The 26,457-nt window shown below is 45.4% G+C and overlaps 2 protein-coding genes across 13 annotated transcripts in view; both read right to left on the bottom strand.

Moving 5' to 3' along the window:
* Positions 1-26: 26 nt before the first annotated feature.
* kdm4aa (lysine (K)-specific demethylase 4A, genome duplicate a) lies at positions 27-8,985 on the bottom strand. Of its 5 annotated transcripts, none has more exons than XM_088424924.1 (22): positions 8,866-8,985; positions 7,929-8,093; positions 7,695-7,870; positions 7,522-7,636; positions 7,259-7,452; positions 7,062-7,111; positions 6,888-6,991; positions 6,659-6,796; positions 6,183-6,379; positions 5,989-6,122; positions 5,132-5,637; positions 4,978-5,071; positions 4,720-4,904; positions 4,386-4,590; positions 4,237-4,313; positions 3,772-3,827; positions 3,602-3,710; positions 3,339-3,527; positions 2,348-2,518; positions 2,130-2,249; positions 1,246-1,341; positions 27-1,165 (listed from the first exon to the last, which is right to left on the bottom strand). In XM_088424924.1, exons 2-22 carry the CDS (start codon positions 8,064-8,066, stop codon positions 1,025-1,027), a joined length of 3,195 nt encoding a protein of 1,064 aa, XP_088281050.1. In that variant the 5' UTR covers positions 8,067-8,093; positions 8,866-8,985; the 3' UTR covers positions 27-1,024. The 5 variants fall into 5 exon arrangements, with proteins under 5 accessions (XP_088281050.1, XP_088281049.1, XP_088281047.1 ...); XM_088424923.1 differs by having other exon boundaries at positions 1,246-1,338; positions 4,978-5,074; XM_088424921.1 differs by having other exon boundaries at positions 4,978-5,074.
* Positions 8,986-9,331: 346 nt separating this feature from the next.
* Positions 9,332-26,457, bottom strand: part of ptprfa (protein tyrosine phosphatase receptor type Fa) — a 39,882-nt gene continuing 22,756 nt past the window's right edge. For 3 of the 8 annotated variants that reach the window (XM_088425249.1, XM_088425248.1, XM_088425244.1), the window contains 26 exons: positions 26,232-26,368; positions 25,963-26,107; positions 24,730-25,053; positions 23,851-24,044; positions 19,931-20,048; positions 19,271-19,852; positions 18,336-18,433; positions 17,997-18,253; positions 17,756-17,834; positions 16,513-16,722; positions 16,223-16,386; positions 16,095-16,106; positions 15,230-15,342; positions 15,075-15,107; positions 14,325-14,422; positions 14,059-14,182; positions 13,809-13,984; positions 13,628-13,747; positions 12,985-13,139; positions 12,400-12,685; positions 11,572-11,750; positions 11,367-11,493; positions 11,149-11,274; positions 10,919-11,073; positions 10,583-10,718; positions 9,332-10,134 (listed from right to left, as the gene is read on the bottom strand). In XM_088425249.1, the coding sequence (XP_088281375.1) occupies positions 10,066-10,134; positions 10,583-10,718; positions 10,919-11,073; positions 11,149-11,274; positions 11,367-11,493; positions 11,572-11,750; positions 12,400-12,685; positions 12,985-13,139; positions 13,628-13,747; positions 13,809-13,984; positions 14,059-14,182; positions 14,325-14,422; positions 15,075-15,107; positions 15,230-15,342; positions 16,095-16,106; positions 16,223-16,386; positions 16,513-16,722; positions 17,756-17,834; positions 17,997-18,253; positions 18,336-18,433; positions 19,271-19,852; positions 19,931-20,048; positions 23,851-24,044; positions 24,730-25,053; positions 25,963-26,107; positions 26,232-26,368 (4,217 nt within the window). In that variant the 3' untranslated portion in view covers positions 9,332-10,065. Of the gene's footprint in view, positions 10,135-10,582; positions 10,719-10,918; positions 11,074-11,148; positions 11,275-11,366; positions 11,497-11,571; positions 11,751-12,399; positions 12,686-12,984; positions 13,140-13,627; positions 13,748-13,808; positions 13,985-14,058; positions 14,183-14,324; positions 14,423-15,074; positions 15,108-15,229; positions 15,343-16,094; positions 16,107-16,222; positions 16,387-16,512; positions 16,723-17,755; positions 17,835-17,996; positions 18,254-18,335; positions 18,434-19,270; positions 19,853-19,930; positions 20,049-23,850; positions 24,045-24,729; positions 25,054-25,962; positions 26,108-26,231; positions 26,369-26,457 lie in introns of all 8 variants that reach the window. The other 5 variants (XM_088425246.1, XM_088425250.1, XM_088425242.1 and 2 more) reach the window with 4 other exon arrangements.

Here is a 26,457-nt window from a genome sequence, read left to right on the forward strand (position 1 = left end):
TGAAGAAAGACAACGGAGCCCGAAGGTTACGAACATCATTTTGTTAGATATTTATATATATATTTTTTCTTTTTACTGAAACAACTTTTACAAAATTCTCAAATATCCGGAAGTGTATTTCGACGCACACAAAAACACAAACATCTTTTACAAAAGACGCACAACTCTTAAAGAAAGAGTACATTTTATGAATAAAAGTCTACGCGAAAAACTACACGAGCTGCCCTGCTAAAAGTTTGAAGCACTTTTAAAATCAATTTACAAAGTTTGTAAGGGAAGACGTTAGTCAAATCTTTTTAAAAATGGTTTTCTCTGTGGTAGAAAAAATAGCATCTGACACCCAAAAACAAACAAAAAAAAAACCCCACCCAATTGGTAGATGATAAATTGCTTGTTAGCTTAGCTTAGCATGTTTGCTGTGTTACCTTAGCGGATGGCAAAAGCTAAGGCGGTTATGAACAAAAAGTTTGATGGATTTGTGTGTTTAAAAAAACAAAAAGGCGTTGAAAAGCACCAAGTTGAACAAACAAAACATGATTATAAATGATGATTTTAGCTGACAAATATCGGGACCTAAAAAATACAAAATGTACGTGAGAATCACGTGTGTCCTGCTGTGGATGGAGCCCCGTGTTACACTGTGACAAGAAACAAAAAAAAAATCAAAAATGTAATCACACATAAAATGAGTCACGGGTCATGTGACCTTTTCTGGACATAGGAGCGCTCCACTTCGGCGCGCCGTCCGATCCGCAAATGAGCATTTGCATCTGACCGTGAAATAATTTGTTCCCAAGTGGCGTTTGGGACTCGCTACCTGTATGACGTCATACAGGTATGATGTCATAGGCGTGGAACGGCGTGTTGACACATTCCCCCGGAACGAAAACGTGAAGTCAAAAAATAAAAAATAAAAATACTTTGACACCTTGCTTTGAGCGAAGGAGAATGAAAAAAATACTGCCCTTACCTCCGTTTGGGAAGAATAGAAAAAGTGAAAAAATAAGAGTCCCGGGCGGGGTCGCTACTCCATGATAGCTCTGTAGATGACGGGTTCGATGTAGTCGCCGCGGTAACGCGAGTTGATGACCCGCTGCCTCTTGGACTCCCGGATGATCTCCTTGCCCTCGAAGATGCCGTCGAAGCGCATGTCCGACGCTTTGGACTGCGCGCGAAGGCGCAAAAAAAAAAAAAAAACGGGTTTGAAAAAAGTAGTGCTTTGGCGCCGTCCGCCGGGCCACTCACCAGCCTGGACTTGACCCTCTTGGGCAGCTCCTCGTCTAGCGAGTAGACGTCGTCTCGCTTGGCCGTCAGCTGGGAGCCGTCCTCGAACTCCACCTGCTCCCACAATATTTCTTTTATACATTTAACCCCTAGGAGTCGTCTTTTCACGTCGATTTTTCACTAGCCTGGACGTATTATCGCCCAATTTGGGTTGACTTTCAAAGGGCTATAACATGGGCAAATATAAATATGGATTTACTTTCAAGCCTCAAAATGTTCAGTGGCATCAGCTCTATCCATACGCACACACACATATACGCCCTTTTATGTACAAAAAGTAAAAATGCGATCATAGCAAAAGTAACTACGTTGTATATTTATATTTAGGAAATTATAATTGGAATATTTATGATGTCATAATTAGAGTATGATGGCTTTTGCATGATGGGAGTCCAGGGTAAGCCAATTTTCAAAGTTATAAAAAACTTGCAAAAGTCTTAAGTTGTCCGCCAGCGCCCCCGGTGATTTGGTGTCCCAACACAAACATTTCTAATGGACCCTGTTCATGAGTTGCCGCTGAAAGGATAAATGCAAAAATCGGGGGAAACGCATGATAAAACATCAGGTTTTCAATGTGTCCAAATGTGACAATATATCAAATTTAGAATGGCAGTAAATGAGCCCGACATGGGCTAAATTTGACATTTGCAGGGTCGACCTCCCGTTTACAAGCAATTAGAAAGATGGCATCTTGAAAGTCGTCATGTTTTGACAATATATGCAGTATTTTAGCCTCCCAGTGTTTTTTTTGTATGCTTTTCCTTTGATATCGCGCGTCAAAAACATCTAAAAGGCCGAGTTGCCCCCCCATTTCCCCAAAATGGACTATGAGTTGCGTTTCCTACCAGGTACATCTGGACCACGCGGGCCGCCACAAACTTGGCGCCGTACACCAGGCCGTCCGTCCAGCGCACCTGCACCGCTTCGCCCTGGGGGGGCGGGCCCAGCTGGGCGCAGTCGCGGCCCTGCCGGGGTCACACACACACACACACACACACGCCGCAAAGCCTTGACGTTTTCCTCTTTTTGGGCGTGGCCCGGGGGCTAAAGACGGGAAACCCACCACGATGTCCTCTGGGAAGAGGTTGTCGCTGAAGGAGCCGTCGTCAAAGTTGACCTGGTAGAAAGTCTCCTTGGAGAGCTGCACCACGTCGCACTGGTAGTAGCGGCCGTTCTTGTGCTTGCAGATGACCTTCTGGCCCACCGTCAGCTCCTGCATGGCCGCCTTGTTGCGCTGAAGAGGAGTTGCACAAAAAACACAAATTCTTCGAAGCGCTTTCTCTCAAGATTTTGCATACCTTTTTTTCCCTCTAAAAAGAAATTAATCAATGAAACACAATACAGGACTTTTGTTTTGTAAAAAACTTGGTCAAATTAAAAATAGGCGGCGTTTTCTAGATAATAGACGGTAAGATTTGTATTTTTTGAAAATTGAGACTCAGAAAGTGAAAGGTTCAAACTAAGTACCTCAAGATTACAAATCTGTCACCACTTTTTTTCCTTGAAAAACAAAAATTATCTTGATGAGAATCTTATACTTGTTATATTTATAAATGTAATAATTATTTTTTTTTACCTGTAAAAAAAGGACTCGATAAAAATACTTCATTCTTTTAATATTCCGATGTTTATGTAGTTAAAAAAAACAATTAAAAAAAAGAAGCTATACAACCCTTTACCTTGAAATTTTTTTACATGTTATATTTGTAATAATTTTCTTTGTTTTTTTAACTGTAACAATAGGTCTTCTTGATGAAAAAAGCAACAACTCTATTCTATTATGTATATTCGAACGTTTATCTAGATAGAAATATACATATTTTTGAGAAACTATAAAACTTTTTATCTAGTTTTTTATGAAATTAATCTTATAAATGTTCTATTTTTACCTGTAAAAATTTACCTGTAAAAAAGTTATTCTTGAATATTTAAACGTTTAACTCGTTGGAAACATACCTATTTTTCAAGACTAACTATACAACCTTTTTCCTGAAAATGTTAAAGATTATGACCTTGTATTTTTTACCTGTATGTGCGCCGGGGGCGTGGCTTACCTGTATGTGCGCCGGCCCCTTGTGGCGACAGCAGGTGACGTGCACGACGAAGGGCCAGTCGTCGGGCTGCATGAGCACGCCGGCGGCCTGCGCGCACGTGGGGTGGTAGGCGGTGGGGCAGCGCCCGTGCGAACACTGCACGCAGCAGCCCGACGCCTTCTTCATGCGCTTCTTGCAGTAGTAGCACTTCTGCAAAGGCGCGCCGTCACTCGCTCTCCTCGCCGGGCCCCGCCCCCCGGCTCCCGCCCCTCCCCCCGGCTCACCAGCTTGAACCTCTGCAAAGGGATGCCGCTCAGATCCACGGGACTTCTCTGGGCGACGTTGACGAAGCGGGCCTCCAGCACGGCCACCGCGCACAGGACGTGAACCCACCTGCCGGCCAAAGCCCGCGCGTTAGTCAGCGGCGGGACGCCGGGGCTCCGAACGCACCTACTTGTTGTTGTTGGCCCTCTGTAGTGCGCCGCCGCGCAGGCAGCACAGGCAGCAGTTCTAAAAGGAACAAAAAGTCTCGTTGGAATAACGCGCCGTATATAGCTTTGTGATGTTTTTCTTTGAAAAAATCATTAGAAAAAGGCACGTGAATCTCTTTTTTTTTTTCAAAAAATATCATCTCTATAAAAACGGGCCTCTTTGATTTTCCTAAATATAATGTTAGTTTTATTTTGAAACTTTAAAAAAAAAATGCTACTTTTAGCAGGAATTAAAAAAAAAAAATCAAATGACTTTTTATATAAATATATGTGTGTGTGTAAAATAAATACATTTGGTGCCATAAAATGACGTATACAAATATTTTTTTTTCTCAATATGAAATATTTTCCAAAGAAACGCTACAACTTTTCTCGAAAACAGGATCTATTTTTCTCTCAAGCGCGTGCGGGCCGACGGGCATCCCGACCTCGGTCATGGCGTTGGCTTTGCAGCGGGCGCACTTCCACTCCTTGCTGACGCTGACAGGATCCACGCCGTAACAGCCTGCAGGGGAGCGGACGGGAGGAGGTGAGCGCGCGGCGGCGACGGCGGCGGCGCTTCTGCTCGGCGACTGACTGGCGTGGACGCGGACTCGGCAGTGCGAGCAGCTGAGCAGCGGGCTGGTGCCGTCCTCCTCCAGGCCGGGCGCCGGCGGCGGATGCGGCCCCTCCGAGTCTTCCTCGGTGGTGGTGGCGAAGCACGTCTCCGGGATCAGCGGCTTGCTGCGCATGTGCCCGCCCGCTGCCAGGACCGGCGCGTTAGCGCCGCCCGCGCACGCCGTCTGCAAACGGAAAACAATGGTACAACTGCGGGAGGTGATTTTTGACGTGTTTCTTGCTTTTGAAAAGACACTACTGATTGATCTTGTTGATATTGCAACATTCCCTCTGAAAATACGAATACCAAGTACCTGCTGATAGACGAGGAAGAGCGAGCAAACGGAGCAGTAGGGCGGCTTGGAGCCCGCCCTCTGGTTGTACTCGCGCTCCTTCTTCAAGTTGGGGGGTCGACTCTGCCAGAGGTGGGCCAGCGCTTTGGCCCAGGCTTCCCCCTCCAGGCCGCCCTCCTCCACAGGGGAGGCCTCCTCCGGAGCTTCTGAAAGACACGCGCGCGTGAGCACACATCCGATGCACGCAGAAAAGGTTTGCGGCGCCGCGACGGGCGCAACCTTCGTCGCTGAGGCCGTCCTTGATGAGCGGGTGGTGCCCGGGCAGCTGACCCAGGTCATTCCGCTGCGACGCGCCGCGCGCCTCTTCTGACCCCTGCTGGTCACAAGTGGTACCGTCATGAGGGTTTTGTCCCTTTTTTCTCCCGGGACTCACTTTGCCGATGTCTTTGTCGCCCTGGTCCACGTCTTCGTGTTTGGGCGCCGTCTCTTCCTCGCCATAGTCTCCTTTGGCGTAGCTGTGCACGTGCAGGACGTCGGCGGGGCTCAGCGTCCTCTGGAAGGCTTTGTGCGCCGACACGTCGCCCGGCTCGGGATCCCCAACGCCGGATTCCGCCGAGCACGGCGCCACCGCCTGGCCTTCCGCGGGCTCGGGCACGTGGTTGCTGGCGGCCGCGGTCCCCTCCTCTTCGTTTCCTGATGGATTTTCTTGTCTCTCGGGCTTTTCTTCTTCTTCTTGGATGACTTCTTTTTGTCTCTCGGGCTTTTCTTCTTCTTCTTGGATGACTTCTTTTTGTCTCTCAGGCTTTTCTTCTTCTTCTTGGATGACTTCTTTTTGTCTCTCGGGCTTTTCTTCTTCTTTTTCTTCTTCTTGGACGACTTCTTTTTGTTTCTCAGGTTTTTCTTCTTCTTGGATGACTTGTTTTAGCTCAGTTTTGGACTCTGAAAAATGCATTTATTAAACAAATCGTGACCATGTGGTACAACAAAGCTTTTTTTAAAGGTTTTTGTCAAAAATATAGTTGGAGATTATTTCTGTGTTCGATTACATAAATCTTACTTTTAGGAAACACTTCACGTTAAAAAAAAAAAAAAAAGAGTAATTAAAAAAATTATATTGAATAAAAAATAGAATAAAAAATTGAAAAAATAGAACTTGTTTAAAAATTAAATATATATTCATATATAAATAATAATAAATATTGAAACTCTAATAATATATATTTTTTATCTTTCTTTGCATCACATTTTCACAAGACTTATTCCACAAGAGGAATTTCCTGAGAGCTTTACCGTGCGTGTCCGGCTCGACTCGGGCGGGAGACTCCAACTTGAGCTTCTTTGGCTCCGCCTCCTCTGGGGTCGACCGTCCTCCGCCGTCCTCCGTGGCTTCGAGCGGTCGCTTGGCGGCCAACTGAGCTTTTGGGCTTGAGCGCGGAAACGTCCGTCAAGACAAGAAGCGGGCGGACGACCTCGTACCAGCTTACCTGGCGGCCGAGCTGTCGCGCTCGCCCGCGTCCGCGGGCGGCGTTTCCTCGTCAAAGGCGGCGGCCTCCGGCGTGGGCTTGGTATGGTCGATGGGGGCGTTGTCCTTGCCCGCCTTCCAAAGCTTGTAGCGCTCAGGCTGGAACTTGCGCACAAACACGTCCATGCAGATCTTCACCATGTCCTGCCGGCACGAACACTGCCGAGCGGCGGCCCGGTTGGAAAGGAAGTCACAAGTTGGACCAGAACACCGGCAGAGCACGTGAATTACGACCACGATGCTTTTGGCTCTTCTTATCCATTTATTCGATTTAGTCATTTATGCGATAAAAAACAATGCGCTAGAGTTTCTTAACATTTCACAATGATGGAAAATGATTTTAAAGTATTCCATTTTAGAAATACATTCAAGCACCGAAAGAGTGAAATAAATACTCTTCGTTGTCACTTTTTTTTTTTTAAGCTGAAACTGGCATACCAGCGTGGCCTGCTTGCCGTAGTCGATCCAGCGGCGCGTGGCAAAGTTGGTGGACTCGGCGCAGTTGAAACCGTGGTTGAAGCCTGCGTGGTAGCTGAACGGGAAGGTGACAACGAACTGGCCCGCTTCCTGCGTCACCTGCACCATTGGCGCCCGGCGGTACCAAACCCCAGTTGAGCGACGGGAAACAACCAGGGAATTCCATTGTTTGGTTTTGATGTCGCCTCACCTTTTCAAAAGGGATTCCATACTTCCTGAGGACGGACGGCGAGATCAAGGTCATCTTGTGGCGCAGGAAGGCCTCGCAGCTCTGAGCGTTGCCGGGGAAGAAACCTAGGCACGAACGCAGCACGGTAACGCCCACTTTCTCTTTAAAAAGACAAAAAGAGTGTACAGTACGTACCCTTAGCAAGACGCTCCAATCTTTTCCCGTGTTCCGGCGGGACGGCGTACCTGGGCAGAATACAAACAATACAATACCTCCAAATACCAAAGCGAAAGCTTTTTTTTCCCTCTATTTTGAGGCATGGGATCTTGAGAGTTTTTTGTGCAGCTACTCATGATAGACATGGGAAAACCGTGAGAGTTTTGCTGACGTACCAAGACTTGGGCTCTCCAAAGTGCAAGTAGTTGATGCTGTATAGGTCCATGTCCTCCGTGTGCCAGGCAAAAGCAGCCTTCCACATGCCAAAGTAAAGATATGGCGTGTTGACTCCTTTAATCTTCACGCCGCTCTCGTCCTCCACCGTGTCCAAGATGGTGTCCAGGTGGCCGATGTTCCACTCGTTCACGTCCTGCCAACCAGCAAATCCATCAACAATACAGTGAACCAATCCCATCAGCTCCGCGGTTTGGCTACTCACCGGATCGTAGAGACTCCCGCTGACGTCGGCTCCGTAGAGCGGCGGATTGAACGTCAGATTCTTCCAGAACTTGCGCTCCAGCTCGTCAAAGTCCACGTAGCGTGGATGACAGAACCTAAAAAATAATCCTAAGTAAGAATATTCTACTGCGACCTATTGTGCATGAAGCTTACTTGTCCATGTTGGAGGTCTTGCGAAACTCCTGCACAGTCATGGGCTTCTTCTGGATGTTGTACTGCGTGAAGAGGCCCGACTGGCCCGTCACTACCTGCTGGATGGGCGCAGGAATGACCAGATCGTCCACGTCGTCGTACGTCTTCCGCGGTCTCCAGCCTTTGGGCGGGATCACCTGCACCAGGAAACGTATCAGTCAGACGATCGCCCAAAGAGGTCACAGGACGCTTTACCTTGGCCATCCCGGCTCGGTGCGCCCCCCGAGACTCCATATAGGCCACGTAGCGGCGGAAGTCTCGGAATTCCTCCAGCGACGGCGTAAACGTCATGATCCGGAAGGCTGCACTCTGGGCGGCTGAGTCGCCGCTCATGGTGGCAAGTCTTCTTTCTACTGAAAGCTGGGAAATGAAACACATGCAAGTTTTTTCCACACGTGAGGCTGTCAATTGGCTGATTTTTTTTTTAAAAGGTGCTGTAAAAATGTGTTATCTTGATCATGAATTAAAATTAATCTCTTGTACGCCAGTACCGTCGTAAACCAAAGGCCCTGACATATTGTTTCGAACTACTTGAGAATAACTGCTACAGCCGATTCTTCTGACACAACAAAACATTTTGCGTGTTGTATTAGGTTAGAGAAATCGTTCAAATCGAAAAGTACCGCCGACAAAGCGAAAAAATGATGTAAACTTTGCGTTGCTAAAACGTCGCTATAACATTACCAAACCATCCAATCACAAACGAGCCCGCCTTCTGGAGCTGCCCAGTTAAAGTAACACAGGCATCGGATTGGCTGAGGGGCGTGTCTGTCATTGTCCGTGGCCCAGTGACAGCGAAGCACCTCGGAAAAATATTTGGCTAGCTAAACATGCTAATGTTTAAGCACAGGTTCTCGCAGTGACAATAAAAACAATTTGGAAGTCCAAAAAGACCAAAACTAATTTGAGCAATACAAAGCGGGCGATAAACACTCGTTCGCATGTGAAGTTTTGAACGCTTAACGGGAAATAATCGCGATGCGAGCACAGTGAAAACTGACAGCTGCCCTCGCTTAGCAAGTTAGCGCAACTAGCAAACAGCTTGTTGCTTGCTGTCCCTACGCTGCAAAACTTGCTTTTGCTCGGACTTTTCAAGCGCAAACCTCGCGCAAAAGCTTCAAATTTCACTTACGTGCGGAGCAACGCGGACTTGTCGCTCGGTGTCGGAAGCCGCAAGTTAGCGGTGTAGAAAGAGAGACGCGAAGTCCGGGTAGAAAAGACAGTCCTCCATTACGGCGGTGACGCATGCCCAGTATGGGTTTGTTTACAAGGAGGAGCTTCCGGGTCTCACAGCCAATCAGAAGGCTCCAATTCTTTACACTGCACTGCACGATTGTAAGAGTTTTTGCACCAAAATACTCAAAAAAGTGCGCTGAACTAAAGTAATAGAGTAGAATAGAGTAGCATTGAATAGAATAGAATAGAATAGAATAGAATAGAATAGAATAGAATAGAATAGAATAGAATAGAAGTACAGTACTGTATTTACGTCCTATTTTATTTATGTCCTATGCAATGTCCAGAACATTTAAGCACCGGCAGGAATATACAAATAAACGGAGAAAAAATATATAAGTGAAATGAAGAGTCAGAACATCCAGGTTTTCAAGGCCCTTTATTTGCTTTGTTTTTTAATGAAAATAGTGATCACATATGCAAGACAACATAAAATATATATAGATTTCTTAAACATAATGCACCGTGCCTCATCCACAGATGACTAAAGCGCCTCCCCTCTCCCCAAATAATAACTAAGCCTCACAAACGATATTTTCATGTCTTTTCAGTGACAAATCATTTATTATCTTCTATAAAAGTCCAAATACCTCAGGGCAGGCTTGTCTACCAGGCCACCAAGGCTCACGTAGTACAGTACAACAGAAAGATAACAGGAAGTGCAACTAGACTAGCTGTGCCTCAAGATCCTGTTGAATATTTCCGAGGCATAAAGTTTGTCCTTGATCCAGTTGTCTGAAGTGCTCCATCGTCAGCGAGTGTGGATCCCCCCCAACCACAAAAAATAAAAAAATAACAGAGTATCATCATGTCTATGGTAGAAAAAAAAAGTAGCAGCAGGTGAGTATTAATAATAACAATAAACATGATTATAATATATGGGAGCGTGTTGAAAAAAGATATGTCCTCAGCGGTGCTTATAGAAACTTGAAACGATTAAGATTTCATAGAAAATCATTTGTACAAGATTAACAACGAGTGTTTGGGGCTCTGGCCAACAGTCAGAGGAGTCCATCTCCCCGGATTGGCGGTCGCCTCCTTGTGATTTGGGCGTAGTGGACGTGGCTAGCAGAAAGTTTACTTCGCCAGGGTGCTGTTATGTTGCATAGTGGTCAAAACTTCCCAGGTACTCCAGAGCGGCCCGGTAGCACAGCTGGTACTGATCCTGAAGGCATAAAATGTGCCTGATTAAAAAAAAATGATGCCACTGAACAAATTGAGCGGTTGAAGGAAAAAAACAATCATAAATAACTTTAACGCCTTTAAAAGCATTTACAAAATTAGTCAAAATAACTGCAACGTGTATAGCTTGCAAAGTGTGTCCACAAGGGTTAAAAGAACCACACAAATATGCCTTTCAGCTTGCTTGACGCTAACACGCAATGCAGATCGCCATAGATGAGCTAAAAAAATAGCATCTGTTATAACGCTTCAACAAGCAGTATGTAGATAGACAATATGATCATTCCAACAGGCATATATTCTTTATCCTCAAATGAATGTCTTGATAAAACTAATATTACTCCATCTTACAGAGTCACTTGAAGCAGTCGTAATGCATCAAAATCTATTTTTAGGGATTGGAGCGAGCGTAACGTGTACACAACGCTTACTTCGGTCTGCACCATGGCGGGCCGCTGAGTCCTGAGGGTCTTGACGGTGTGGAAGACGTCGACGACTCCCTCGTACCTCATCCTCTCCAGGACGATGCTCAGCGTGATGAACACACCGCTGCGCCCCACGCCGGCGCTGGTGGGCGTGCACATATTTTAGTGCAACCAATCACGGGCCATTTGCTGACTAACTAACCTATCGAACGGAGCGTTTCTTAAATGTGGGTACGAGTACCCTTGTGGGTACGTGAAGGCACTTCAGGGGGTACGTGAGATTTTAACAGAGTTTATTTCATCTTATTTAATACTTTTTAATGTAATTGAACTAGCATCCACCTGCAGTGCACAGTGATGGGTCCATCCTGGCCAAACTGCTCCTTGGTTTTGTGGACTTGTCCGATGAAGTCGATGAAGCCCTCTCCGTTTTTGGGAACACCCTGCTCGGGCCAGTCGCTGAACTGAAACTGCCTGATGGTCCTCGATTGGCCGTCCTGACAAACGAACGAGGACCGATTTGGGTTTGCAACTAAGGGTGCAAAGCCGGCAAACCATTGGTGGCCACCTACCCTGGCGTCAGTCACTTTAAACTCCCTCAGGATGTACTGCGGCATGTTGTACTCGGCCATGGGGTCCACGACAAAGTACTGGTAGCGGGCCGAACGCTCAGCGGGCCAGTACTGATGGCACTTTTCCTGCAAAGGACAGGACGGCGCTTTTTGAGGTTCTTGGAACGCTCCTGTTGGAAGTAAGCTTCGACTGGAAGGTCAATGAAATTAATTTTTACCCGTCCCATCTCGCGCAGTTTGGTGAGCATGACCACGATGGTGGAGTTGTGTTCCCACAGCATCCTCCAGAAGTCCTCGGTGGTCTCGGCCAGGGGGCCCTGGGTGGCGATGTAGGCTCTCTGCAGCCTGCTGAAGCAGGGGCAAAGACGCAGTTAAGGCGGGGCGCCACCAAGCGGCGCAGTAGAGACAAGTGGGCGGACTGGCCTGTATCCGTCGATGAAGCTGGCGTTGATGTAGTCGGATCCCTCCACGCCTCTGATGGGCTGCAGGCAGACGCGGCTGGACTCGAAAGGCATGATGTTCACCAGGCGGTTCTTGAACTTGTTGCACGGCAGGTTGGCACTGATGAAACGTGAGGTATGTGCTTTGGAGTTGGCCAACTTCTACATGCACAGACACACACAAGTTTGTTGGATTAGCTGTATATGTTGAAATAAAAACAAAACAATTGCATTGTAGGTAATAGATGTTGATAACTTTCAAGGTGATCAGGGGATATTACATGTTTTTTGCTAAACTACGACATCTTCAGGCTTTATACATAACTGCAACTTTAACAAAATGTCCCATGTGTTTTGATAAGCATCTGATGTATTTTATTTTTCACGGGTGTTTACGATACTCTTATCTTTCGAGTAAAAATGAAGCCAGCGGTGGGCTCTTTTTTTTCTTTTAACAAACCAGCCTTTCCATTCGTCAAATGCCTCTCGATGTTTACTCGTCACATGCTGCACACGAGGAAGGTGGGAAGTTCAAACTCCAACTAGGAAAAGCACCCCTTTGAACCGGAAGTCCGAGATAAAAATACACTCCAACTTAATAAAACAACAATTTATCACTACTAGCCATCTTTGCTATTTAAGTTTGCATCGAAAATGGTTGGAACTGGGACGATCCGGATATTTATTTATTTGTGTCCACTTAAGTACTCTATAAAAGTTAATATTTCACATTAGATAACAAATTAGTCAGTTCAATAGGTATCCCTTGCATTGTTTCTAGTATTCAGCCCAAATCCAATCCACTACTGACCTTAAACTCCAGCTCCATGGCGGTGACGGTCTCGCCGGGAGGCACGAGGCTGAGCTTGTGTATGTGCGCGTAGAGGTTTCGGGCGGCCACCTCGGTGTTTCCGCACAGGGCGGCCTCCAGCAGGGCCTCGTGGATGAAGATGTACTGGTCCTCGGTCTGGACCATGTAGTTCCGCTGGGCCCTCATGCAGGTGACGTGTCCGTAGACGTCCACCGAGTGCTCGTGCTTCATGCGCTCCAGCATGGCGTCGATCACCATGAAGCAGCCCGTGCGGCCCACTCCCGCGCTGGAAACGTGTCATCGCTCGCTGTCAGGCTATGCTAGCATGCTAGATGTCATCATGTAATACTATAATGTTGTGCTAAGAGATTTCGGTTCTGGTCTGACTGTTGATTGACCTCCATGAGTTTATCTACAAAATGACCAGGAACGCCATCGGACGCTGTGATGTCAAGATTTGATGCAATGCTGTGATGCAATGCTGAGATTCCATGCGCGCTATCTTATGATATCGCAAACATGCTGTTGTGCTTTGTGCAACCAGATTTTCAAGAATAAAAACTGTGACACGACAAGTTTGTTTACCTGCAGTGGACCACCATGGGTCCGGCGTCCGGGGGGTTACAGGCTTTGACCCTGCGCAGGAAGGCCAGCGTGGGGGTGGGATACTCAGGCACGCCGTGGTCGGGCCAGGCCATGAACTGGAACTGCCGCACTTCCCTTCTCTCGCTCGAACCGTTCTGATGCAAACGGGGATATATAGATGTGAAATATGCGGTAAATATGGGACACTAGAGGCACTAATCTATGGAAGGCCGAAAGTCCAACAACTAAATAAAAAATGGACTATAAAATAATTAAATAAAATTGTTAATAAGTAAATGTTTAATGAATTAATTAAATAAATAAATATATATATATATATATATATATTATAATTGGTTAGAATTAATGAAATATTTAATTATTAAAACCTTCAATTAATAATGTCATTTTTATTTAATTATTTAATATAACTGATTTATTTAATTCTGTTTTATATACTGTATTTAATTCATTAAACATTTAATAATTATTGAAACATTTAATCAATTAATGGCACTTTTAATTATTTATCGAAAATTATTTTTATTTAATTATTGCACTTTCAGACCTCCATACTAAACATAATACATGTTAAATACAATGTAAATAAGAAAATGAGATGTAAATGTTCTATTATCCTGACCTTGTAGAGTGCAAAAGTGCGTACGCTGTAGGTGGCCAACTCCACAGTGTCCAAAATGGTCACCTGGATCATGCCGTAGGTTTCGGTACCGCGACCGGGCCAGTACTGGTCGCACTTGACCTGCCGAGACACGCGCACGTGAACATCCTCCGCCTCTTCGTCATCCCCTTCACGCCCGTACCCGCGACTTCTCCTCCAGGCGCGTCATCATGACCACGGTGGAGGTGCGCTGCTCCCACACCAGCCTCCAGAAGTCTCCCACGGTGTCGGGCAGCGGGCCCTGCGTGGCGATGTAGGCGTTCTGCTTCCTGTAGCCGTCCACGTAATTGGCGTTGATGTAGTCGCTGCCGGGAACTCCTGCAGGGAGGCCGCATTCCAATATAAAGAACCGCGTCGGGAGCGAAAAGGCCGGGAGGTCGCTCGGCGCTCACCGTCCACGGGCGAAAGGAGGACTCGGGTGTGGTCGTAAGCGATGACGTTGGCGTAGCGGTTCTTCGGCTTGTTGATCTCCATGTTGGAATGTTCCCAGGTGAACTGCTGACCGGGGTCGATGGACTGAAGGGACGCACGCAAACGTTCACACTTGTTAACCACACAATGTGATATGGTTCCCTCCTGTTTGCGGTAGACTCAAATAATTCGATACTGTTTCTCCGTCCCATAACAATACACACTTGTGTGTGTATGTGCGTACTACCTCATACTCCTGCGAGAAAAGCAGGCCATCGTTGGCCTTGAGTCGATCGATGTGGTCGGCCAAGTCGCAGGTGGCAATGGGAGGATGTTGTCTCATTCCTGGTGGAAGGGTGACAAAGTCAGGCGAAAACTTGCGTTCACGCAGACATGCACACACGTAAACAAACTCAAACATACAAGAGCAAAGCCAGTGCAAGCTATGTGAGGACTCAGGGGAATATTTTGTGTAAAAACATGCTTGTAATTTCATTAAACTGAATGATTTTTTTTTTTCAATTTTGGTTGAGATTTGTCTGAAAAGTGACAATTTAAAACAACCTTGATTGTGACACCAGTGTCGATAAATCACTGGTTCTCAGTGGGTACGCGTTGGGACCAGGGTGAATGTGACATTTTAAAAGGGTTTCTGCAGCAAATCTAATGTAATGTTTTTTGATGTCATGAAAGGAACAGGACAATTTTCCTTTTCAAATTAAGAGCAAATTAATTGCAACACAACACAACTTTTTGTGCTTATATATATATATATATATATATATATATATATATATATATATATATATAGAATTAATATAAATTTAAAAAAGAAAAAAAATACACACACACACACACACAAATAAAGGCCTAAATGATATTCTGTACAATTTATGAATTAAAATCTGACTGACAAAAAGAGGGCCCCAAAATGTAAGTTTGCTGAGGTCCCCAGAAACACGTGGATTAGCTCCAAGTGACAAGAACATCAACTAACTTGGTGTGGTTGGACAACTGATGGTGCTGCCACCTGTTGGAAGGAGGGCAAAACGTCACAAATGAGTGAGTGGACTGGACATGTGATGTTTGGAAATTTTGTTTTCAACAGAAGATAGTTTGCTAGCGTGTGAGTATGAGCGTGTGTTTTTGTGCCTTGCGTCTGATAGTTGAGCCTCCTCATCTCCACGGGGTCGGCCGAGTGGGCCAGCAGCGAGTCCTTCACGCCTGTCATGTGCTCGTCTTTGGATGACGGCGATGTTCGCTTCCTGGTGGGAAAAGAGCAACAGCGGATTCAATTTGCTCATTCAGTGCCAGCTCCGATGGAAAAAAAATGGTGTGTTGAACACCAGACAAAATCTTCTGGATTTACAGTAGATATGTTTTTAAGTGTAGGTATAGTCAATTCAAAAACGTTGCTGCAGCTAGATGATATTACCGTAATTTCCACACTATAAGGCGCACCGGATTATAAGGTACGCTTTCAACGAATGTCTTATTTTGAAACTGTTATCATATAGAGGGTGCACCGCATTATAAGACGCATAGAATAGAAGCTACAGTATTGGCTGGGGTTGTGTTGTGCATCCACTAGATGGAGCTGTGCTAAAAGAAATGTCAACAAAACAATCAGATGTCACTTTTCAATCAGAAATGAAGAATAAAGATGTTTTAGGTGCGCCTTATAGTGCGGAATATACGGTATTGACAAATTAAACTTGAAAAAATTCAACACATCCTTTTTTAGGCACTTTTAGACCCTCCTTTACCCTAATATTTGGAAAAAAAACTGTAAACACGTACATGGAATGAAATGTCTGGACTCTGTAACGACGTATAAATATGTCTTAGGGATTCAATGTGTTAGAAATCAGTGAATCAAATACTGTTGAATGAATTAATTCTGATCATTTCTATGCTGGCTATCCTGAGTTAAATTCAAAAAATGACAAAAGTAGTATTCTACAAAGTGCGATCGTAAGAAGGACACAAAACAGTTGAATAAAAAGTGCTGGCTCACCTTTCTTGCTTGCTATGTCCAGAAAAAGAAAAAATGCAGCAGAAGAAAAAGAGTTCAAAGGTCAAGTGCTAAAGCTAATGCTAACTATTAGAGTATGTAAAATCAAAGGTGCAATCAGGGTCACCGACCTCTTGAAAAGAAGAATGGCGATGACGATGATGACGATGAGGATGACGGCCAGCACGGGTCCCATCACCCAAAGCATCTCGGGTTCCTCCGAGTGGCGCGCCATCCCGCTGTGGAGCTTCACCAGAATGGCGTCCGAGAACGGGCTGGCCACCAGCATCCTCTGCTACAAACATTCCAGGTATGCTAACATTTAGCATTGAGTTCAGCGTTTGCATCTTCTCTATTCCATGAAGATGCTAACATTTAGCCCGCTAGCATTGCGATTTGGTGACAAAATGGCATCTCCTACCGACTCGTTTTCCGTCAGTTCGGCCAGCACGAAGCATCGGTAGTGCTGTTGCCCTGGCAACGCCTTGTTGCGGAAGCCGTGGTAGGCGTGGCCGTCACCCAGCGCGAAAACCTCGGGAAGCGAGTCCAGCTTGGCTGCCACGTACGGACGCAGGAACTCGCTCTCCATTTGTCTCCTCTTTCTCCGGGGGTCATTCTCGCCTTCGAGAAGCTGCCCGAAAGATTTTATTTGTAAATCGTCTCATGCGGTATTGTTTTTAGCAAATGAGCTGAGAAAAATATGTATTAACAAGTCATGAGGATTTATTCGCATCTGTTGTTGGATCCCAAACCAAACACAAACTACATTGATTAAATCATTAAAAATCATATAACTGAATTACAAATGCTATTCATTTCAATACAAAATATGAATTAGGTGCAAATAAGATGCAAAACCTTTGCATATGATATCATATAACAAAAGGAAATACCTGGCACAAACGAAAATGCTAACTAGCTGACAGCACAAAAGGCAGCACGACATAACAAAATGCTGAAGATAAGAACTAACATCAGCTAGCATGTTATCCACAGTCACATGTTATTGGATCATCAAACAAACTAATTTTGGGCATATTTTCATAAATGGCAACATCCTTGCAAAGAAAGTACAACTTAGAGCCACTCATGGGCCGGATTTCACAGAGAGACAGAATCGTATGTGTTTCCCCGACGGTGACTGTTCTCAAGTGAAGCCACGCCGTCCTTCCTCACTACAAAATGTAATACAAACAGCGGCCAGAGGCGGCGCCAAAAAACAAAGATCAAGCCAAAGGGAGCACTAATGAATGAAATGCTAAAGGATGAACTAAATCAGTTGTGGCCAATGCAGCCAGGTACCAATTGATCCACGGACCGGTACCAGACCGTGGACCAGCGGTTTGGAACCTCTGGTTTAACTGATTCAGAATGTCCATTTTTTTTACTCTTCCTCTGTATTGTTTTTGTTTAAATATGTGCAAATGGCTATTGTGCTGTATCCAAAGGTAGCCAGCAACTAATGTAGCATATTATGCTAGTTTTCTTAGCTTTTTACCTGAAGCGAGCTTGAAAGGTATTGTTTTGATTGTCATTTGTTGGTATTTCACGTCCCGATATCAGCCATGTTTAGGTCAAATTTCGAGCCTTTAAGAAATTTTAGGACCAGCGTACAACACGTTTTTGTGAAGTGAGCTAAAACAAGACACGGGTCAAACACTCACCTCTTGGAGGTCCATATCCTCAGGGGTTTCCCATCTCAGGGATTCTGGGGTGACCGGAACCACCACGATGTAGAACCACCTGCTGAGTACAGTAACATTCGTAACCGGCATTCTGACATAAGATATGTCATGTATGTAAAATTCTGGATCTTCATAATATGCTGAATATGCAAAATAGCCTGCATCCATAATGTATCATCTGAAAGTGTTGAATACGCAGAAAAACCAGGAGAGCACAGACCTGAATGGGGTTCCTAGTGGGGCCCTGGGAAGCCGCAGCGAGACTTTCCCGCCCTCCTCCATATCCTGGGGATACTCCGAAGGTTTGCTCAGGAGCAGGTCAGGAGCGGTCCGTATGGAGACCTGCTGCTGGAGCCCACCGGCACTGTTCCCGCGGCTCATTAGCACAAAGGAATATTCCGTGTCGGGCGTGAGCTGCGTGATGAGCTTCCTTTTGCGTTCGCCGCGTACTTCCACGCTCTGCTGGTTGTAAAGGATCTGTCGGGGATGACGTCATCGCCGTTACGAACACGTCATCGCCGCTACCGGGCCGCAACCGAACACTCCGGAAGGAGCCTACCTTGAGGGGCACCTCGGACTCGAAGATATCAGGAACATCCCAAGTGAGCAGCACGGAGGTTTTTGTCACCGCCTTCACGCCAAAGTTCTTGGTGAAAACTGAAGGAAAATCACAAAGATCGTTAATCTGACAAATGTTCAAAGTAGTATTTTGTTGTCATTACAAGGTAAAAACAAGTTGAAGAACCAAGTCACAAATCATATCAAGAAGGTGGTCAGGACTACTGCTAAGATAAGCACCTTTACAAAATTCGGGTGAAAACCAGGTGAGAAACCAAGTCAATAACCAGTCAAGAGCCAGGTCAAAAACCTAGCGAAAATCAGGTCAAATCAACAAAAGTCAAGAGCCTGTCAAGAATGAAGATAAAAAAACAAGATCAACAAAACAAGTCAAGAACCAAGTTAAAATCAAGTAAATAAGTAAAAACAAGTTAGGATCCAAGTCAAAAATGTCAAGAAACATTCAAGAAACAAGTCAAGAACCACTTTAGAACAAAGTAAAAAACTGGTCAGTCAAGAACCAGGTCAAAAATGTCATGAAGTATCAGTCTACATCCAAGTCAAAAAACAAATCAGGATCCAAGTCAGTCAAGAGCAAGTTAAGTCAAAAACTGGTCAAAATTCAGTGAAGGACAAGGTCGAAAATCAGTCAAGTCGTAAACGAAATCAAAAGCTAAATTAGGATCCAAGATGAAAAACTGTCAAGAAACCAAGTCAAGGACCAGTTAAGTACAAAGTCAAAAACCGGTCAAGAGTCAGCTTAAAAATCAAATGAAGTACCGGCGTAGGATCAAGTCAAGTACCAAGTTAGTATCTAAGTACAAAAAAAACAGTCAAGATCCCAGCCAAGGCCGAAGTGAAGAACAAAGATAAGAACCGCGTCAAGATCTCTATTGTCAGCTTATGCGGTCGAACAGTAAGTTGGACTGTGCTGACCCGGCATTGTGGTGGACATGGTCCTGCTCTGTATGCTGGGGCTGAGGGGACCGCCCCCCTTCGAGGTGAAGGCCTGCACCCGGATGTCGTAGGTGGTGTCCGGCCGCAGCCCGTCGAGGCTGACGCGGGTCTCGGCGGTGGCCTCGGAGCTCTCGTTCTGGCTGTTGATGTCTCGGTAGACCACCACGTATTTGACGATCTTCCCGTTGCGCTCGGCCAGCGGGGGCGGGTCCCAGGCCAGCCGGCTGGCGGTGGCGGTCAGGCCCACCACGTTCAGGTTGAGAGGGTAGCTGCTGGGGGCGTCCTCGGGGGTGCTGATCTCCTTCACATACTCTTCGCCGTTGCCCGCTCGGTTCTTGGCGCACAGTTTGAAGATGTAGGTGGCGCCCTTGTGGAGGCCGGTGACGGTGAAATGGTCGTCGGTTTTCTGGAAGTCCCTCACGGCAAAGGCGTCCTCCTCGGCCCGCTTGTACTGCAGTCGGTATCCCGTGTGCTCGCCCACCATCTCCTTGGGCGGCTGCCACTGGATCAGCGCCGTGTTGCCGATGGTGGTGCTGATCATCATGGTGGGCTTGCCCGGTACTGTCGACACGAAACGAGGGGGAAGAGTTTTACGCCGCCCCGGAAGTACGGCGGAATGGCGAACGGCGATGACCGTACCGGCGCCTGTGGTGGTGACCAACCGGGCCTTGCTGTGAGCGCCGTCCCCCTTGGTGGTGTACGCCGCCACCGTCAGCGAGTAGCTGGTCTCGGGCAGCAGGCCGGTCAAGATGGCTTCCTGTCGGGAAAAGAAGTGAACAAAAGTATTGGGACACCGTATTGAATTCTTTTTGAGAGGTGGTTCCAGGTTTTTCCATTCCAAGAAACTGAAACAATGTTTTGAGGCCAGCTTGGCAGCTAGTGAGCAGATCTTCCCGATCAACATATAACTGACCGAATCTGATTATTGCCTGCCATTGTTGACAATAGACGACAAAGATCCATTTTTAAGACAAAGTCCACCCGGAAGTTTTCTTTCTAACATTGTCGTTCCTCGAGCTCAAATGATAACCAATCATAGCTCGCCTGTTTCCTGAGTTGGGTCATATGACATTCGCAAACTGTGCTGTGATTGGTTAGCTCAGCTCCGCGCAACTGTGATGTCATTTTCAGTCGACAGCAAGAGGTAAGATGGCCGCCCTGTGAGATGTATAAAATAAGAGTATTTTTCCGCGATAATTCATATTCCACAATATTCAGAATACCGTATAGCAGGGGTGCAAAGATGATACTTCTGGACAAAAACGTTTTCGAGGACTTGCACTTTGTCTCATTCACTACCGTTAAAGACTATGGACGTGTATCGACGTTAAGAATTGCTGAGAATCAATGACGAATTGGCTCGATATGCCGTATTAAAAATGAAATCATATTCTCTATTTTATTTTTAATCATATCATCCCTGGATACCGCCAAGAAGTAAAAAATAAATCACAGAAGGATTTTTTAGCTCCAGGCGAGCGAACAACATCAACATCAGAAATGTGGTCCATATGGCGTGCGCAACATATGGAATCCCCAACACTGAGAACCTAAAGTTAAAAAAAAAAAGTCCTTTGTTGTTTGCAGAGTATTTACAGTCCAGTGAATGCGGGTGTGTTGAAAAAAAAGGCAGGTGAGGTCACAGTCAGATGGCAGCCGGCGCTGGAGCGGAACGATCCGCCGGTGGTCTGGGCCGCGTTTTGTTTTGTTCACCTGGAGGAGCGTCGCAGCCGATTTGCAGCCTTCCCGTCTCATCCAAGCGACCCGCAAAATCCGAGGCGTCCCCACGAAAGCCGCGTGGCCGCCGTGGGTGCCTCTGCGGGGACCTGTCTCACGGCCTCAGCCTGATAAGTTTAGTGGCGCCCCCTGGCTGTGCTGATGCTGACAATGACGCTGATTGGAAGCAGCATGTAGATTTCCACTTCACCTTATACTCACGCACCAGTGTTACAGTGCAGTTAGCGCACCTGAGCTAAAAAATGCTAATACGCGTTAGCACACAACAGATGTCGCTAATAATTAGCAAAGTGAGGTCAAACGACACCTACGGTATTAATATAGATGTTTTTATCTCTAAAACTGGTCAATTAAAATGGATATACTGTATGAGCGGCTTGTTTTATTGGGGAGGAAGTTTGGTTTTCATCGTTTCATCCTCAGGGTTCATCTTCGTCTAATATCTCATATTTGATTTAGAATTTATCCGAAATAAACGAGAATAAAAGTGGACATTTTTGGTACATCAGTAGTAGATAAATGTCACAAAAAGGACAACAGTGAGGAGCGATCAAAACATTACATTACATTTACATTATTGGTTAGAGAACCAGACCCCAGAAATGAAAATGAATAACATTTGGATTATTCGTCGATGTTCGGATGACATGATGATCTGCTTCAAGGTAAAGACGAGAGCGTACCGTTCTGTTTCTGTTCGATGTCGCGCTGGATGTTCACATCATGGCATTTTTGTCTTCTAATGATCGCTTAGTCCGTTTATCTACTTTATTTATGAAAAGAAGTTCCAGACGAGGAGCGTTGCCAAACATCTGTTAATCTCTTATTTTCAAATACTTCAATAACAAAAAGGACATCTCTCAATTACATATTTGGGCAATGACTGGTGAATGAAGATGGCAACGGGGAATGAGTGTGGAGTGATCAGATAATGTCGCTCACCATCAAGCTGCTCGCTCAAGCTCACCCCAAAAAACAAAATAAACTGCTCTCGTGACTCAATCGTCCCACCGAGCGTGTCCAAATAAAGCCCAGCACAAGAAGATGCTCAGATAGCGCGAAAGGGTTCAACCGCGAGGACATGACTTTTGTTTGGATTGTAAAATGACCACGTTATACACTTGAAAATTTCCTTGTTCGATTGTAAAACATCCCCTGGATTGACAAGAAGGGCAATCACAAGTTACGTTGCAACAACAAAGATCACATTAGTCGACCTCACTGGATGAAAAAAAAAAACAATCCAGAGCCCTGGAGAAACGGGGTCCTTCTGTGTTGGATCCTGGATAAATAGACCGGGCCATAGCTACCTAGCTTGATAGAGAGACAGTTAGCTTTCGCAAAAAATAGCTAGCAAGAACGATAGACTGCTAGCTAGCTCAATGGGCAGCTAACTTGTTTGCTTGATTGATAGCTAGCTAGCTAGATTGATAGATAGCAAGCTATGGCATTAATTTAGCTAGCTAGCTAGGTAGGTAGGTAGCTAGGTAGGTAGGTAGGTAGGTAGGTAGGTAGGTAGGTAGGTAGGTAGATAGATAGATAGATAGATAGATAGATAGATAGATAGATAGATAGATAGATAGATAGATAGATAGATAGATAGATAGATAGATAGATAGATAGATAGATAGATAGATAGATAGATAGATAGATAGATAGATAGAAATTGCAAAAGACAGCGAGCAAGCAGTGTACTGTAGACTGCTAGCTAGCGCAATAGACAGCTAACTAGTTCACTCAATTGATAGCTAGCTAGCTCCCTAGATGGGTGGATAGATAGATAGATAGATAGATAGATAGATAGATAGATAGATAGATAGATAGATAGATAGATAGATAGATAGATAGATAGATAGATAGATAGATAGATAGATAGATAGATAGATAGATAGATAGATAGATAGATAGATAGATAGATAGATAGATAGATAGATAGATAGATAATGAAAGGATATAGAGTATAATGAAAAGATACATTATGAATAGACACTTGATGAATACTTTATAAATCCCTAGGGAAATTCCAGGTGTGATATTACACACTGTACGAAGATTCTTTGCCGAGTGTTTTCTGTAATCATCCGATTTGTTTTCACCGAAGACGTCTCAGAGGAGACGCGGTGCGTGTCCTCAGACAAAAATGAGATGAGTCAGATTGTTCGGGTGCACTTTCGACACGTCTGTGCGTGTCTCGCTCTTCCTCCTCCTCTTCATTCCCCTGGCACCCCCAGGCCACGTTCCATTTCCCTCATGCAGGCTGATTCTTATCCGCGTTGCCAAAAAAGTAAAAGGAGAGTGGGAAAGTCCGAGTTAATCTCCTTGTTTTGCACACGGTTTGTTTCCAGGGTGACTTTTCTTGGTGTGACTTGATGGAGTGTCTTCGCTTTCTTTTCTTGTCTTCTCTTTTGTTTGGCTTGCGTGTGTTTTGTGGCAGCCGGGTAAGATTTATGTCCAATACTTACACTTGCCCCAAAGGGCTAGACAACAGCAGACTAATTGCGTGCATATTTAGAATATATTCAATACGTTCAAGCTCGACACCACTTATAGTTTTTCACACCCTGTAAATCGCTCCATACTTTTGGATTAACTCCATATTTGATGTTTGAAAACCTCTGACCACATTTTCTTGATTTTCCTCTTCATTTCAAAATAATTTAACCCAACCCTTTACACTTATTTTTAACCCAGAAATAAAAATAGGGATTTTGTTTAACTCATCCAATCCCAAAGACGTATTTATCCGTTTTTACGGAATCCAAACATTCACTCCCAGGTACTTATTCACAATATTTTTTTCAACAAATATTAGGGTAAAAAACCTGAGCATCAGGGTGGGCGACGTCCACAATGAGGGGCTGTCCGTACGCCTCGCCTCGCTCCATCCTGGAGTAGATGATCTGGTAGCCTCGCACGTGGCCGTTCTGTTTGATGGTCAGCGGTGGCTTCCAGCTGACCCGAACCGCCGTGGCGTTGATGGCGTCCGCCTCCACCTTTCTGGGTGGTGCTTCAGGCACTGAAAAAGCACAATAACAACAATGTGAAGTGCATTTAATTGCACAGATAAAAAACATGTTCAAAATGAATGCAATGCTGCAATGCATATATTTAATTCAACTCATTTTTGTCATTTTTAAAACTGAATATCAAAGGCTTAATTGATTCATTCAATCCCAAAGACATATTTTTACATTTTTCAAAAGTCGAGACATTCAATCTTTGCTAATATTTTATCAAAATATTTTTTTCAAGTGTTTGCCAAGACAGCTTAAAAATAGCTTGCACTATATGAATTTAGCGCAAAAATAATTAAATTACTCTAGATAATTACGGTTAAAGTAATGAATGACTTTCGTACCTAAAAATAATTGATGTAATTGATGAAGAAAGCAACTGATTAATAATTACCTAAATGAATTGATTATTCTAGTACTTAATTACCTAAAGTAATCGATAACTTGCAGTACTGCATGAAGTACCGACCAGTTTTAGACCCTCCTTCAGCCAAACATTTGAATTGGAACAAGAAAAAAGGAGTTAATACCTGAATGGTATTAAAAAAACTAAACAAATATACAGATAGTCAGCATCTGCAAAATTTCAAGAAAATTGATTTGAAAACAACACAATCGTTCTTCTTCTGAGCAGAACATTAAGAAGGCCTTGGGACTTCTTGCGATGAACTTCCGTCCTTCACGTACCGTCCTCCTGGGTCCTGGTGCGGGCTGGCGGACTCTCCGGTCCGGGCCCGACGTCTGTGAGGGCTCGCACCCACACAGAATATTCTGTCCATTTTTCCAGTCCCTCCAGTATGAAGCTGCGCGCGTCAGCGCCGATTCCCAACACCTGGTGGCGCTGCGAGTCCTCCCTGGCCGGCGCGCGGTAGGCGAGGGAGTAGCCGGTGATGGTGGCGGCGGTGGCATCATTGGGGCCGTTGGCGACGGCGGGCGGTGGCGCCCAACTCACTTGGATGCTGGTGGAGCTCAGGCTGAGCAAGCGGACGTCCTGGGGGGGCACCGAGGGGGCTGATGGGAACACAGATGCATCATGGAAGACGACACGCTAACACGGAAACACACAAAAGTATGCACAAATGGTGACGTGACGCAAACGCACAATGCCGTGAACGAGCGAGAACTGGATGGAGATGTCGGCACAAATCAAAGACGTGGTGAGCTTGAGGAACATATTGTCCACAAGTCTTCGGTCCTGAAGATCCCAGTGAGTGCTTTACGAGGACCAGTTAACCGCATGCTAACCTCAAAGATCCTGAGAATAATGTTGTCACTACACTTCAAGGATCTTGTAGAATCCATGTTGTTGATTACATGTTGGTTACTTGTCCCGGGTCTTCTAGAGTCCAGGAAGTGTTTAAGGACCAACTAGCTTAGCGGCATGCCAACCTCGCAAGGATTCAGAGGAACATGTAGTCACCTTGACTTGGGTCTTGTGGAGTCCAGTGAGAGTTTAAGGGCTAAGTAGCAGTATGCTAACCTAGCAGGGATGCAGGTTGACATGCTATCTCCTTGTCTTTGGTCTTGTAGAGTCCGGAAAGGGTTTAAGAAACAGCAGCAGGCTAACCTAGCGTAAGCGTAGAGGAACATTTTCTACCTTGTCTTCCACTTCCAGTCCAGTGACTGTTTAAATGACAAGTTAGCAACAAGCTAAAGAGGTGGCATTGCATGTCTCCTTGTCTTCATTATTGTGGAATCCGGTGAGTGTTTAAGGACCAGCACAAATCCAGAGGAATATTTAGCTACCAAGTCTTTAATCTCAAGGAGTCCAGTGAGTGTTTTGGGTCCTGTTGGTGACATCCTAAACTGATCCAGATCCAGAGGACTATTTTGCCAATAGATAGCAACAGGACCTAGAATGGATCTAGTAGAACACCCCCAAACAAAAACCAGAAACACTTTTTTTTTTTTTGCACTTACTGGATCGGGCAGTCCTGCCCTCGATGGGTCTTGTGAAGACTCCTAAGCCCGTCTCAGACCTGGCGGCCAGTGTGAACACGTAGACAGTGTCGGCTTTCAAACCTTCCACAGCGTACGATCCGGTAGGCTCAAAGGTCACGCTGTGCTGCCGTAGCACAATCAGAATGGATTGTTAAACGTCAACCATCTCGGATCTTCTTCCATATTTGTGTTGGCCAAGATTTGGGGCTCAAAGACCTCCTGCAAAGATGAATCCAAAGTCCATCTACCTTTTCCTCGGGGTTGTTGGCCTCCCAGTAGTGTAGCTCGTATCCGACGACCAGGTCTTGGACAGGCCAGAGCCACGACAGCATGATGCGAGAGTCCAGCTCAGCTTCGGCCTCAAAATCCGAGGGCTGAGCGGGAACTGAGGAGGCGACAAGAAGAAATCGGGTTTGCGATATGAGTGTATGAGAAGGTTCACCACGGCACACGCGGTGCATTGTAGTGGATCTC

This window comes from Hippichthys cyanospilos, chromosome 10 (genome assembly GCF_059441005.1).
Source record: "Hippichthys cyanospilos isolate Australia breed blue-spotted pipefish chromosome 10, RoL_Hcya_1.0, whole genome shotgun sequence".
Taxonomy (NCBI): Eukaryota; Metazoa; Chordata; class Actinopteri; order Syngnathiformes; family Syngnathidae; genus Hippichthys; species Hippichthys cyanospilos.